This window comes from Leptodactylus fuscus, chromosome 1, assembly GCF_031893055.1.
Source record: "Leptodactylus fuscus isolate aLepFus1 chromosome 1, aLepFus1.hap2, whole genome shotgun sequence".
NCBI classification, from domain to species: domain Eukaryota; kingdom Metazoa; phylum Chordata; class Amphibia; order Anura; family Leptodactylidae; genus Leptodactylus; species Leptodactylus fuscus.
Genome location: NC_134265.1, coordinates 284893224 through 284908055, shown reverse-complemented (window position 1 = coordinate 284908055; position 14832 = coordinate 284893224). Strand labels below are relative to the sequence as shown.

At 39.9% G+C, this 14832-nt stretch overlaps 1 protein-coding gene across 6 annotated transcripts in view; it reads left to right on the top strand.

The window, feature by feature from the left end:
• FBXW7 (F-box and WD repeat domain containing 7) overlaps positions 1-14488 on the top strand; it is a 127817-nt gene extending 113329 nt beyond the window's left edge. For all 6 annotated transcript variants that reach the window (XM_075288328.1, XM_075288319.1, XM_075288311.1 and 3 more), the window contains 7 exons: positions 3399-3522; positions 3608-3744; positions 4395-4508; positions 7423-7604; positions 8917-9142; positions 11024-11234; positions 12618-14488. In XM_075288328.1, the coding sequence (XP_075144429.1) occupies positions 3399-3522; positions 3608-3744; positions 4395-4508; positions 7423-7604; positions 8917-9142; positions 11024-11234; positions 12618-12886 (1263 nt within the window). In that variant the 3' untranslated portion in view covers positions 12887-14488. The remainder of the gene's footprint in view (positions 1-3398; positions 3523-3607; positions 3745-4394; positions 4509-7422; positions 7605-8916; positions 9143-11023; positions 11235-12617) is intronic.
• Positions 14489-14832: the final 344 nt, after the last annotated feature.

The window sequence follows — 14832 nt, the reverse complement described above, 5'->3', positions numbered from 1 at the left end:
TGTGTAAGTGGTGTGAGGACACCATTATGTGACTGTATACAGTGATTCCAATATTAATGTTTACTTGTATACAGAAACACTATACAAATTAAGATAAATCTCATATCTTGTGTGTATTGGCCCTCGAATTATGTTTAGCTGCTTGCAAGTCCACAAGTACACATACGATGTCAGTGCTGGTTGTTAAGAAAGCTGAGATTTCTCTTTAGTGCACGTACCGTTGCTGTTTTGCAGCATTGCTGCATTGTGGAGATTTGATTCATTCTATGTACCCTTTCCTCTCTCCAACACATTGATCCACACTGCATTGCAGGCTCCTTGTTCAGCAGCGCAGCTTGTTGTCTCCCCATATTGCATTCATTACTGAGTAAAGGACAATGCACAAGTGAATAGCAGCATCCTTGGTATTGCAGCAGCCAGCCATTGTCTTGGTGTAGTGGCAGATAAACACATGAAAGCTGGCGCACTTGTAATCTCTTTGTTTGGGGCTGTGTGTCAGTAGATGCCCTCCTCAAAGAGAATTAATAATGTTGCAAGCAGGTTTTTGATCTTTGCTTCCTAATGCAGCTCTCTTTGTGGAGACGCTGATATTGAGGACTTGATCTTGGTATCATTTTTAATTGTGTTAAAAGGTTGACTGTGATACGACATTAGAGGCGATAAGTGCATATAATTATACAGTTTTATTTGTTGACTTCTAATTTTAGTGCTATATAATGACAATGACATGATAATTATAGTTATAATGCAATAGGGTAATGAAGAGGTCACCCCATTAACAGAGCGTTTCCACCTAAACTGCAAAGTTTCCTTTAAATACAACTCCTAGTTTTTTCCTCTTCTACAGTGTTGTTAAAAAGTCTATGTAATTTAGGGTGTGCACACGGCCCTATTACGTTTCCAGTTAGCACAGAGCTCCCATTCTAATGCATGGGTCTGGACTCTGGCTACCGTGGCATAATCCATGAAATGTATGTTCAGAGAGAAGCATTGCAGTAATGGAATATAGTCCTTTACGTTTGGCAGCATGGCCTCCATATACACACTATATTCTGGGCTAAATGCACACACCATGTTATGTTGCTTTGTTTCATCATATAGTTCTTATCTAGGTATGTGGCAGTACTGGGGATGCTTGTGTGGGTAGATTCGCAGAGTTGCTTTTCAAGAAGTTGAGTGACCACTCCTTTAGGTCCTGCCATATTGGCTGTCACCGAGCTGTTTCCAGATACGCATAAGCCGAGAGACTTCTGAACGAGATTTGCAACTTGACAGCTGAATTTTTTATTCTATATAAGATTGGACTGATTTTTAATATTTGTAGGTTTAGTGTGGTCCAGCTGTGACATTGTAACATGTGTTTTGCCTTCTATGAGCTCCACTCTGCAGGTCAATGCTTTGCCTGTATGTATAGCCCAGTGTTTCACACAGAGATAACCTGCCTTGTGCTGGAAAATGTTAATAGTGGTGTTTTTTTTTTGTTTTTTTTTTGTTCTCCTGTCTATCACGGTGTCTTTCCTATGAAATGCCTTCCTTCTCTAAGGCCTGTTTCTCGAGTTCTGCAATTGGAGATAGCCCTACATTTAATGTCCAACCCTTTAACAGGTCTTGCAACATGACTAAGTATATTGGCCAAACTAGAGTCTTCTCTAAAATGAAATGGGACCCATCTGTAGATAGCTGTTTTCTCCTTTTCAGTGCAGAGCATTGGTTGGCTAGGTGCGAGGCCTTTTGACATAGGTCTTGGAGTATTGCTTCTCCTTGGAGATGTCTCCAGCTAGTGCAGTCTGCTACTATCCTCAGTTTCTTGTATGTTGAAGGGTCAGACATCAACATATAGAATAGTTACTTCCAATAGATGGCACTAGAGAAACAATTTTTTTTTTTTTTTTTTTTTTTTTCCAAACGTGGTTTTTTTTCCCCCCAGGGAGCATTGCCTAGCATCAGGCAGTCCAATAACTGATTTATTTTCCTGGCTCCACTCTAGGTCACTACTAGGTTAGTGACCCATAACAAGGATGTCATCCCATGCATCGTTGGTGACCTTTTCTACATAAAACTCCACTTCACACGGCACATCTCATAAACTCTGAGGGTTTTTTTCTGCCCCCTTATGTAAAGTAATTATAGTCCTAGTGAAGCCCCCCTGTGGTTCCCATCACATGTCTATTGTTTCTGCCTCATCTGTAATTATGTGCTAATGTTTTTCAAAGTCGCCTTCACAGAAAGTTTTTTTTGTTTGTGTTTTTTCCCTATTTAACCTCATGCATTCCAGTTTTGAGACCTACGTAAAATGATCATTGTTTAATGGTTGCTATGTTTTAAGAGGATTTTTCGTCAGCGGTTTAATTTAATCCATTGGAAGATGGTGTCTTTAGAGAACTACACTTAGAAATAAGTCATTTCCTTCCTGATTTGATGTGTCTCATTTACTAGAGCCAGCTGTTAGATGCAATCTGGCACCAGACTACACTGCAATACAGAAAGTCATGTACCTACAATTTGGACGTGTTTGCATAATCGGAGTGGTGGGGGAAGCGGGAGATGCAAGGAAGACACTTTATGGTTGAGTCAAGAAAGTAAAACAAAAGATGTATCTTTTCGGATCCGCGATCCTTCTAAATATCGTGCATAGTAATATTGTACTTATACGTAGGGCTGTATATGCATATACTCTTCTTATCTCATGGAGCAAAAAGTATACCTTTATTCAGTATTTGTGCCTATTAGTAATATAGATTGCTGGTAATGGGATCTGTCTGATCTCACATAAGAAGTCTAACACGTATGCAGTGAAGCAAGATATACAGGCTGCAGCTATATCTGTTCACTGCCTATGTGCTAAATGCCAATGGACTCTTCTCCAGACTCCCTTCCAGTAATTTAGATATGGTATGTACTGTATTATAGTTTTTATTTTTTTGATTTTGCTATAACTAGTACTGGATTTTTTTTTAAGGCCATGGAGGAATTTTGCACTGAATTTGAGGCAGATCCTGAATCCGTATCCGCTTCAAATTCCGCTTGAAACCAGCCTCCATTCATTTCAAGGGGAGTTAAATGCTTATTTTTCATCTATCGGGTTTTTCCAGCATTATACTCGATCTTCAGGTGGATTCTGCCAGATAACTCCCATTGAAGTGAATGGGAGACAGAAAATACCGCCTGGCAGGTGCAGATTATGACACAGAGTATTGACAAGTGGAAGTGGCTTCAAATTTCTGAAGCTGAATTGCTCAGCTAGGAAAATTTCCTTAGTGTGAGCTGCCCCTTACAAGGGAATGTTTAAAATACTGAATACCAGCACTATTGTAACCTGCTGGTACTTTATTGTACAAACCGCTATTCCAGGTTCCCTTTGACTTTAGTTAATTTTTACCAACATCTTTGTTTTCCAGTTGGCATTGTATGTTCTTTCATTTCTCGAGCCCAAGGATCTTCTCCAAGCAGCACAGACTTGCCGGTACTGGCGAATACTAGCCGAAGACAACCTTTTATGGAGAGAAAAATGCAAAGAGGATGGTAAGGGACATTAAAGGAATTGATTTTCCATGATTGTTCTGCATTTACACACACATCCATTAACGTCTGCCATGTTTTTCTCTAGGTATTGATGAACCATTGCATATAAAGAGAAGAAAAGTATTAAAACCCGGTTTCACACACAGTCCATGGAAAAGTGCTTATATTAGACAACACAGAATTGACACAAACTGGCGACGAGGTGAACTTAAATCCCCAAAGGTAAGTTTATAAAAAAATGTTTAAATAAGATTGAAACCCCAGAATGCTGGCATCCCTTAGTAATAGATTTTCATGCAACCCGCAAAGCGTGATTTATTGTCTGGTATTCCAGAGCAAAAAGAAATCCATTGGTCACAGATGTCCTATTCTTATTGACGTCCTCAGCCAGTACTACTGGGATAGCATGCATATTTCTGTCCCTGTAATTGTGAAGGGAATCCGTCACCACTTTATTCTGCCTTCTCAAGAGCAGCATACGGTAGTGTCAGACATACTGTTTATGGTTTGTGTCCTGTATCTTTATTAGTTGCTGCGGTTCACTGATTGACAGTGTTCTCCCTATCCTGTGCATAGGGAGAAAGCAGTCAGTCAGCAGCTGAAAGACGGAGATTACAGAAAATTTAAAAAAAAAACAAAAAACTGCAGGGTGCGCTGACTTAGTAGAGCTAAAGCCAGGCTGGCTATTTCTGCCTTGTCCTGTCTTTGGCCTCACATATGGTACCCTTTAATGCCGTTTTCAAAAGCTCTGGAAACCAAGCTCTTCCACATGGTAGAATATGGGGGTATTTGAAGAATATACAAAATGGAAGGAGGTTGAAGGAGCTTATGATTCCACAATTAATCTATTCCTTTATTCTTCCTTTTTCTAGGTGCTCAAAGGTCATGATGATCATGTGATCACTTGTCTCCAGTTTTGTGGGAACCGAATAGTTAGTGGGTCTGATGATAACACTTTAAAAGTGTGGTCAGCAGTTACTGGAAAGGTAAGACGTCTATGCTCGTGATTCTATCATTCTCTGCCTTTTCTTTTAGCCTTTGATACAACCCATTGAGTCTCCACGTTGTTCTTTTTTTGTGTGTTTTCTCTTGTGTTTTTTGTCTGGCATGGATGCTTCTAGACAATTATGGAAGTATACTTTTGGGCTCTTGAACGTAACAGTCAGATTGTGTACAGCCTTGCAGCAGTAGGTAAGGCGTCTTGCCTTAGTAATTCGTTGGAGGAGACTTTGGGGTGGGAGGAGCAGAAGAGATTTAATATTTTCTTCGTCTTGTAAGTGGTGAGCACTTCAGGTTTTCAGGGCGGTAAAAAGAGTTTTATTTTGACCTAAAACATAAGATTTATTGGCTTATTTTTGCCCACTTCGTCATAGCAGTTGTCTCAACGTGAAGACAATGGCTATGTACTTTTACATCTTGTTATCACTTCCATCAAGCTGCAGTTCGGTTTTTATGTATTAATGTGAATTATCTTTGATTTCTCAGACTCTATAGCATGGCTACACTGTCTTCAGCTTGTAGCTCTGTGTTCTTCAAGGTGGCTTGGCTTCCTTGTAAGAAGTGCCTTCAGGAGATATGCTGTGCAACCACTCCCTGCCAGACCACATTCTTCATCTTAATCTTTTCCCATGAAAGAGAATCTAGATGCTTTCTTGGGTGATGTCTCAAGATTTCAATACTGTAAGAGATCGGTTTAATGTTCACTCCTCTTAAACCAATATTGGGAAACCCTTGTTTACCAATCCAAGCGTCATGTGTTACTGATACACTAACACCTAGGATGTTCATTGGTCATTTGTGCCTTGCCTTGTGAAATATTTATACGCTATACTTTGTAACAAAGACATCTTGCATGGGAGCCAAACTGCAGTACCCCAACTTGGCCATTAAAATGTTTACAAAGTTGCTTTTAGCTCCAAATACTGTAATATCTAGCTGATCTATTGGGGAACACGGTGTCTAATACCCACCTACTTGACATGGGTGATCTAGCCTGGTCATCAATATCATAAGGCTCAACCGTCTTCCCCCTGTAAGACCCGTGCCCAGTGAAACACACTCATTCATATATTAGTTCCTTTATAATACAGCTTAATACAGGGCTTGCCAAGTCCAAGGAACTATTCCATGCCTGGAGTCCAAATGATACAAATCAGCATTTTCCCCAAAGTTTTTCACAGTTCCGATTGCTTTCTGCTGAACAGCTCTCTTGCCCAGCTTCCTCATACACATGTAATGCTGGGTTTGCCTATATGTGGTTGTATTCTCCATGCGGACACTGATGCTAGACAACACTGGTGGTGGTTTAGCTACACCGAGAACAAAAAGATGTTGAAATTCAGCAGGCTCTCTACCCCCAGCTTGTGACTGAGGCTCCCATACACATTAGAGTGACACCCCTTCTAGTCTATATCATTGAGATTTGCAGACTGTAATGTGTATGTGCTCTCGCTGTATCTACTGCTATATTTCATTTTAATATTTTTCTGCACTGACTGCTTGAGTCAACTTGACAAAAACATCCAAGACAAAAATGCATGCCTTGGGCAGTTAGCAAGTCAGATTTTACTGAATATGATAGAACTATGAATCATTGGCGTCTACACCCAGTCTGGGACATGTAGTGATATTACAAATCCAGGAAACACAGGACAGCTAGAAGATCATACTGTTGTGGGGTATGCAGATAATATCCCTGTGACTCACCAGCTCTTTATAAATATATCTGATCTGATAATGCTAATGGAGAGTAAGGCTTACATCATAGCTGTAATGTGCAATGGAAAGGTTTTATACTAGCTCTCACTACGCTATCATATGTCAAGTGCACTTGTGAGACAGAATGGACTTTATAAGCAATTTGCTTTTAAGACTGCATTTGAGATTTTTGGACATCATGTAGTCTATTTTTTTTTTTTTTTGGGAGGGGGGGTGTTCTTCTTTAAATAATGTATTATATGGAATTCCACTGAAGTTAGGAGTTTTCCGGGACTAAAAAATGATTCATTAAAAAAAGCAATACTCATCTCTCCCATCCCCTGCCACTCTTGCTCCAATATTTACTGGGTCCTGCAGTGGCGTGAGTAGCCCCAGTCATCGTCAGAACTGGGACAGGCAGGGATCGGATAGGTGAATATTGCTGCTTATTAGAGATGAGCGAGTACTGTTCGGATCAGCCGATCCGAACAGCACTCTCCATAGAAATGAATGGATGCACCTGGTACTTCCGCTTTGACGGCGGCTGGCCGCTTAACCCCCCGCGTGCCGGCTACGTCCATTCATTTCTATGCGAGCGTGCTGTTCGGATCGGCTGATCCGAACAGTACTCGCTCATCTCTACTGCTTATGTAGTTTTGTCACACTGAACTATTTCAAGTAAAAATGTTTTTAGTAAGGCTTGTTCCCGCTACCGTTATTAATGTCCGTTGCTCTCGTCCATTATAAGATGAGAACAGTAGACAATAACTGCAATAGAGTGACTGATGCAGACTGAGCATTGTCAGCCTTTATTTACTCTGTTAAAAACCTGCTAAAAGCTTTCTTCTGTCACGTTTGCTCTTCTGACAGAAGAAAGTTGTACCTGCAGGATGTTTTCTTCCATTACAAACATTATGGAAGAAAGTGTCCATCATGTTTTTAACATTCGAGTGAAAGCGATCAAATGCCAGGCTGAAGAGACTCCATCTGCATCTGTTATTGTCCGCTGCTGTCTACTAATGACAGATTAGAGCAACGGACACTAGTAACAGGAGTGTAAACCATAGATTGTTGGATATTTAGTTTTCCTGTTTTTGTTTTTAACTTTTATATTGAAGGCAAAATAACTTTAATATTGTCTTATACTCTCAGGTCAGATAATGTTTCCAATGAGTTTCCTAAAGTAGAATGTTTTCATTCCAGTGTCTTCGAACTCTTGTTGGTCATACGGGTGGAGTCTGGTCATCTCAGATGAGAGATAACATCATCATCAGCGGTTCAACAGACAGGACGTTAAAAGTATGGAATGCAGAGACTGGGGAATGTATACACACTCTATATGGACATACCTCCACTGTGCGCTGCATGCATCTACATGAAAAAAGGTCAGAACTCAGTACATTGTGTATTACTATGATCATAAATACATTTATTATCGCATTTAACTCCCTAGTGGCCCCCATTAACCTTTACTAAAGTCATGTAGTAACCTTGCACTGTGAAACGCTGCATGATATATTAGTGCCCTGAGGGCAATGGCTGCAAGGCAAGATTCCTGCCATTAAAAATGAAACTTGTACATGTTTTATTAGTATTTTGAGTTATTGAATTGTGCTAGATGTGGATTGGCTCATCACAGGCAATATGTTGTTGTGTGTTGCTGGCATATGCTACCACTGTTCAACCTTTAGCCATCTGACCTCTGTCATTGCTAGGAAGTGCTGCACTATTTAGTCTCCGGTCTCCACTTTGCTTTTCCAGAAGGCCACATAAACTACCATTAGGGCTAGTTCACACGCGGCTAGTTGGCAGCGGATTTTGACGCAGAATCCGCCTCAAAATCCGCTGCTTCCCATTGACTTCAATGGGAGCCGCTCGCTTCTTTTTTCCCGCTAGTATCGGAAAAAACAAGTTAGTTGCCCTATCTTGCAGTGGATTCCGCGGCTGAATCAGCTGTGAAGCTCCGGCCCATTTATTTGGGCCTAATCCATCATGGAATGCTGCGACGGGAAGCCAGTGTACTGCCCCGGCAGCCGAGATGGAAAGTGTACACGCGGAACTCCGTGTGAACTCGCCCTTAATTTGTTCTGTAAACTACTTTCCTAAACACTTTTTAAATGGTTGTAAAAATACAGAAACAACATCTATAATTTTGCTAAAGAAGCAAATCGTCTTAGTATTTATGTAGAATGCGCCTATGTAAACCTGCTTTTATGCTTATTATAGCCATCAAACTCGTGTCCCTTTTTATTTTCTGATCCTGCTGCCACCTATCACACAGCCTCTTTAAAACCCCAGAAAAAACTATTGGTGTATTTGTATGTCTTGTTTTGTTTTTTGTTATTTTTAACTGTGAAATGACCATCAACCCCCCCCCAATACTATATATCTTATATTTCTCCACTGGTCTCCCCTTCTTGGTTGTCTTTGACACATGGGAAATGACTGCTTTTAAGGCAGACAGTCATTGGCCAGACAGGTCCCTATTGAAGGCAGTCATTGGGTAAGAGGTAATTTCCTATGTGTCAAAAAAGTCTAGGAAGTAGGACCAATAATGTCCTTTTTATGTCTGTCATTTGTTACTGGCTGGATAAGCCCTCTTAATGGCTTCTAGTAAGTGCCCAGTTGAACATTAAGAGCACTTTGTATACTTATTGACACGATTTATGATTTTTCTTTTTCTAATCCCATCCACAGGGTAGTAAGTGGGTCACGAGATGCCACCCTCCGAGTCTGGGATATAGAGACAGGACAGTGCTTACATGTACTTATGGGGCATGTAGCGGCTGTTCGCTGTGTTCAGTATGATGGACGGAGAGTGGTTAGCGGGGCTTATGATTTCATGGTGAAAGTCTGGGATCCAGAGACCGAAACCTGTTTACACACACTGCAAGGCCATACAAACAGAGTCTATTCGTTACAGGTGAGGACATCTCTTTGTGGTAGAGTTCCTATTGTCTTTCTGGTTCTGTATCTTATAAGAATTAACCATCCTGAATGTTTCAGCAATTGTGTGTGTCTGCAAAAAGATATTTTGGAGCTGCATGTGTTTTATTATAAATGTATGTAGGTCACATGCCATTACGATTTCTATTTACTTTGCTCATAGCTCATTACAGTGTGCCCTTACCGTCAGACTCTTTGCTCTCTTTATTCTGTCTGCAGAGATGCCCTCTGGTCATAGGGAGCATCTGATTTCTTGAAGTGATTGGCTGTACTATTGTAGGTCACTGATAATCTGCCTTATTTCCATCACATTACTGTACAATGCATACTCGTGACCTAATTTAATTTTACATTCGGTAGAACCAGGGGCACATCCCTTTCTTGCGTCATAAGTCATGCTATTTATATTGGTGTTTATAACCAGGGATATACTGGGTATAATTACATGAAAGCTATTCTGTCTGTGTCATAAACACGTTCTGCTACATCAGGTGTAGGCTTAGCACCCTGTAAGGATAGTAGTTTATTGGTTCTATCTGACCAGCTTGGAAGGCTTTAAAACAGGATCTTTGTGTCGGAGATGGTTCAAAATGGTTAAAGTTTTGGAGGCTGTCAGTGCCGCTTCATTTTGAAATTAATGGTTACAATGATAACTAATGGTTACATCTTCTGGTATACTTACAGATCTGCCCGGTTAAAGTGGTATCCTGGCTTTCAAAGGCAATTGCATCCACTCCTTTGCATATTTGCTGTTGTGCTCCCTCATTGCTGAGCCATTCACATTAGTTCCCAATTAGTTTCCCAGTGCTGGAACTGAGCATGCGTGACCAGAAAACTGAAATTGAGCTACAGGTCGTAACCCTTGGCATCTAGTTTTTATGGGTCACTAGCCTCTTCCCATGACTTCTTCTGCTTGTTGTTGGCATCGATGATCTGCCTATATTCAGCAAATTGCTGCCGTCGATGGTTTGCCTGCTCCGGCGATTCGCCAGCTCTCAAGCTGTCCTGCTGCTGAACTTGTTCCTCACGCTGTGCCTGTGATTGTTCCGGCATATAATGAGCGTGTTGATGGCACGATTATCCATCTGTTTCGGCAGCTGTCAAGCCCGGGCTGCTGCTGAACTCATTCCTCGCAATGTGCCCGTGATTGTTCTGGCAACTCGCTGGGATGCCATATAATGAGTGTGGTGTTGGCACCGATGGTCCTCCTCAGCTCTGCTTGAGGAGAACTCTGTGACTTCTGGCTACCTTCATAGTTGTCGTCATTTCAGAATTTTACAACAAATTCGATTTTCTTTATCCCGGCATGTTTAGAAGTAGCAAACTGCCAATTTGAATTAATGGTGTTTTCCCATCCAGTGTGTCAGCATGTTGCCTGGAACTGATCAGATAATATGCAAATACATGTACACAATCCACTGAGGGTTAGCTGAGTGTTTATACAGAGAGATAACAGACCTGGCTTTTTCAGAACCTGAGATCAGGCTGCTGCAGGAGCAGTGTAATATAGTATGTGAACATAAATTTATAACAGTCGTGAAGCTATGTCATTTACCTGGATAAAAAGTAGCCTATGTGTTAATCGAGGTTACAATCTATGTGCCAAATTTCATTCAAGTCTGTTCAGCCGTTTTTGCGTGATTGTGTAACAAACATCCAAACACACAAACGTTCACATTTATAATAGTAGTAGGATAGGATTGGGGTTTAGATAATATGTGAGAAACTACTGAAAAGATACTATTACTGTACAACATGTGTCAAGTTTTGTATGGTGGAATACCACTTTAACACTGTGCGTTGCATGTATTTTATGTTTATGGAATTCTGCATAACAAAGTTTGTTTTCTCATGACAGTTTGATGGCATCCATGTTGTCAGTGGATCTTTGGATACCTCAATCAGAGTCTGGGATGTGGAGACTGGGAATTGTATCCACACTCTTACTGGGCACCAGTCATTAACCAGTGGAATGGAGCTAAAGGACAACATTCTTGTATCTGGAAACGCAGATTCTACTGTTAAAATATGGGACATTAAGACCGGACAGTGTTTACAGACATTGCAAGGTAAATAAATAAGAAAAAAATATCCTGGTTAACCCTTAAAATACTCTCTACACCCCTCTTCATATGAAGCGGCCAGGTGATAGAAGCGGCATATAACACACCATTTAGGTGATTTATCTGGGTGGCCTTTTCTTTCTTTGTTAGCGCCATTATCCTCCATTATACGTAACAGTTTTTTGCTTCCATTTAGCTATTAAAGGTGCCACCTTCAGTTCACAAAGCTGAAACAGGTTAATATATTAAATCTATAAAATAACAATTTGTGTTTGGAGATGTCAGTTCTGTTCACGCTCTAGAAAACACAGCGATACGTGTCAGCTGTGAAACGTGCATTAACATAGTTTAGAATTTAGATTTAATACCAGATGCTTTGAAAAAAATTATCATTGAAAAGTGCCTTTTAGAAGGAAAATGTTTGCAGGGGAATGTAAAAGGCTCCATTGTCCGCTGCACTTTCCTGCACTCACTTGATAGATCGGACTAGACAGCTTCTGCTGCCTCCCAGTCTAATTAAGTCATTGGGTCTTGTAAGGTGCTGCTAAGCCCTAAGTAACGGCAAGGATTGATTTTTGATATGTCATTCTTGGGATTTTTTTAATGGTTTGCTAGCTAAATTTATTGTTACTGTAATGGAGCATTTGTTGTACATGTAGTACATTGCCTTGCAGTGCTTAAATCCTTCTTATACATTTTAGTACACAAATCCTGTATTAACGGGGTGAGATCTGCATTCCCTTTGCTTATGTAGACTACTAACTTGTCTAATATTTTACACACCATCATCATAAACCAGGTAGTCTGCCAGATTTATCACCGTAGCATGGTTTATGATCATTTTACATTTGCTACACATTTTTGACACTTTAGTCTAACCTTATATAACCTATTGTTTGTTTTAGCCATTCCCAGGTCCATTTAAGCCAGGTCCTTTTCCTTCTTCACCATGCCCTCTTATTGGTTTTCCTTTTATCCACTCCTCTCTTCAACTAGGTCATGCCCCCTTGTTGGGTTTTCTTCTAAGCCACACCCCTTTTCCATGAAGCCATGCCCCATTTTTGGTATGACCTTTAAGCCATGCCTCTTTTGTTCGAAGCCCAAAAAGTGTCTAAAACTAGTACCTATTGTGTCATATGGCCTGGGTGCCATTGTTTTGCTGACAATTGTTTAGCATAGATAATCTTCTTAATGGTTTCCATCACTGGAAGTGTTCTAAACAATAGATTGATGGAGTAAATGTTATGGACCCATCACCGATGTCGACGTCTGATAGGCATTTTCTGAATATGCCCTTTGATTGTCAGTAGCAGAATTTTTATTGTGGTTTATAAAAATTTAGTATATTCTAAACATTGATCTTGTGAATGTCTTTGCTTTTTCCCGTAGGTCCCAACAAACATCAAAGTGCTGTGACTTGTTTACAGTTCAATAAGAATTTTGTAATAACCAGCTCAGATGATGGGACTGTAAAACTATGGGACTTGAAAACAGGTGAATTTATTCGGAACCTGGTCACGTTAGAAAGCGGAGGAAGTGGGGGTGTTGTGTGGCGAATTCGAGCCTCCAACACGAAGCTTGTGTGTGCAGTTGGAAGCAGAAATGGGACTGAGGAGACAAAGCTGCTGGTGCTGGACTTTGATGTGGACATGAAGTGAAAGTTGGGGAAATTAATTTGTCCAAATTTCTAGACTGCATAAATTCCCCCTTTTTTCTGCCTCCCACTTCCTACCCAGTCTTTCCCTCCAAAAATATCCATTGGCCTTGGCAAAACAGGATCTAAGCTTGGGACAACATATAGCGAAGACCTACGCATGGTGGATGAGAAGACATCTTGTCACAATAGGACTTCCCATTTTGATGTGGGCTACCTTTTTCTTTTGCAAAAAGGAGGACTCTCAAAATGAAACCAGGTGCAATTATTTCTAGCCGTCTCCAATTGGTTACAGGGCATCCCAGTAACTGGGCTTATCCTAAACGCTAGACCCTAACTATACGCTTCACAATTACTGGTTGACTTCAAGAGAGCAGTTGCAACAAAGTCATTTTCTGGTTTTTGAAATGCTGAAAAAAAATATAACTGTGAATTGTTTTTTCTTTTGTACAGTTTTCACTTTTTTTTTTTTGCGAACTATTGCCAATGTCAATCAATCACAGTATTAGCCTCTGTTTCTCTGCTTCTTGTTGCTTCCATCTACATGTTTCATTGTATATGTTGCTCTGGGGTGACAAGCTTGTCTTTACGTTCTCAGATGGATCTAAATCTCGATGCTGGTGCTAGCAAGTAGGTCTTTTATAAATGGGATTGTTGTCCCACAGCTGTACTGTATTCCCAGTGGCCAAACATATTTATGCTGCTAAATGAAAGGAGAGAAAAAAAGCAAAATTTTTTTTTATTATTATTTTACTGCTGTGACGTTTTAGTCCCAGACTGAATTCCAAATTTCTTCTAGTTTGGATACAGAAAAAAAAAAAAGACTTTTTGCCACTGAAAATTGAACCCACTGTGCCTCTAAGAGGCCGAATGTGGGACAGTTTCAGACAATTTAGAGTGAAGTTTGCTTGCAAAGAAAAATGAAAAAAGATTTGAGTGTGCAAAGCTTATTTTCTTGTTTTTGGGCAAAATGTAAACACATTCCTTAGAACAGAGGTGTTGTAGCCTGTTCTTTTGGGAACTTTTTTTTGTTGTGAGGCTGTGGTGAATGTTAAAAAAAAAAAAAAATAAAATAAAAAAAATTACATAACACAACTGACAAAAAAAAAACAACAACTGATAGGACTCAATAAATGACAGTATTTTGGGGGAAAACAGCTGTTACAGGTAAACAGGGCAAGTTGACAAATGAAGCAGAAGGCAAAAGAGATTTTTTTTTTTTTGCAGGGCGAGCTTCACGTGCAAATATAATACCATTTACAATTGTCAAATAATTTGCCTCATGTTCCAAGAGTCACAACTCAAGCTGAACTGTGAAAAGTGGTTTAACACTGTATCCTATGCGACCTTTTGAAAAAAAAAAAAAATTCTTAGACTTTTTTTCGTTCCTCCTCATCCTTTTTTTTTTTTTTTTTCTTTTTTTATTATTATTTATAGTCTGGTTTTAAAATAATCAGATTCCAATTTGTTCATTTTACAGTTCTGTAACAACATGATGTGATGGAGGAAAAACAATGTTTAAAGGGATTGTGTCTATGGTTTGATTCACTTAGAAATTTTATTTTCTTATAACTTAAGTGCAATAAAATGTGTTTTTTTCATGTTATAGACTTTTATTGGTGCCTTTCTTTAACGCCATAAAATTTCATTTGGAGATGATTAATATTTTAATATTATATTTTAGATGGCTGCTTTCGTCCAAAAACAGCACCACACCTGTTCATAGGTTGTGTTTGGTATTGTGGCTCAGTTCTATAAAAAAATAAATGGTGCTGAGGTGGAATACTGCATGCAACCTGTGGACAGGTCAGGCGCCATGTTTGCAAAAAAATCATCCATGTGGTTTTAATTCTGTGCAACCCCTTTAGGGCTAGTTCACACGTGGGCAAAGGGGCGGATTTTGACAGCGGATTTCGCTTCAAAATCCGCCCCTTTACAATGGTGGTCTAT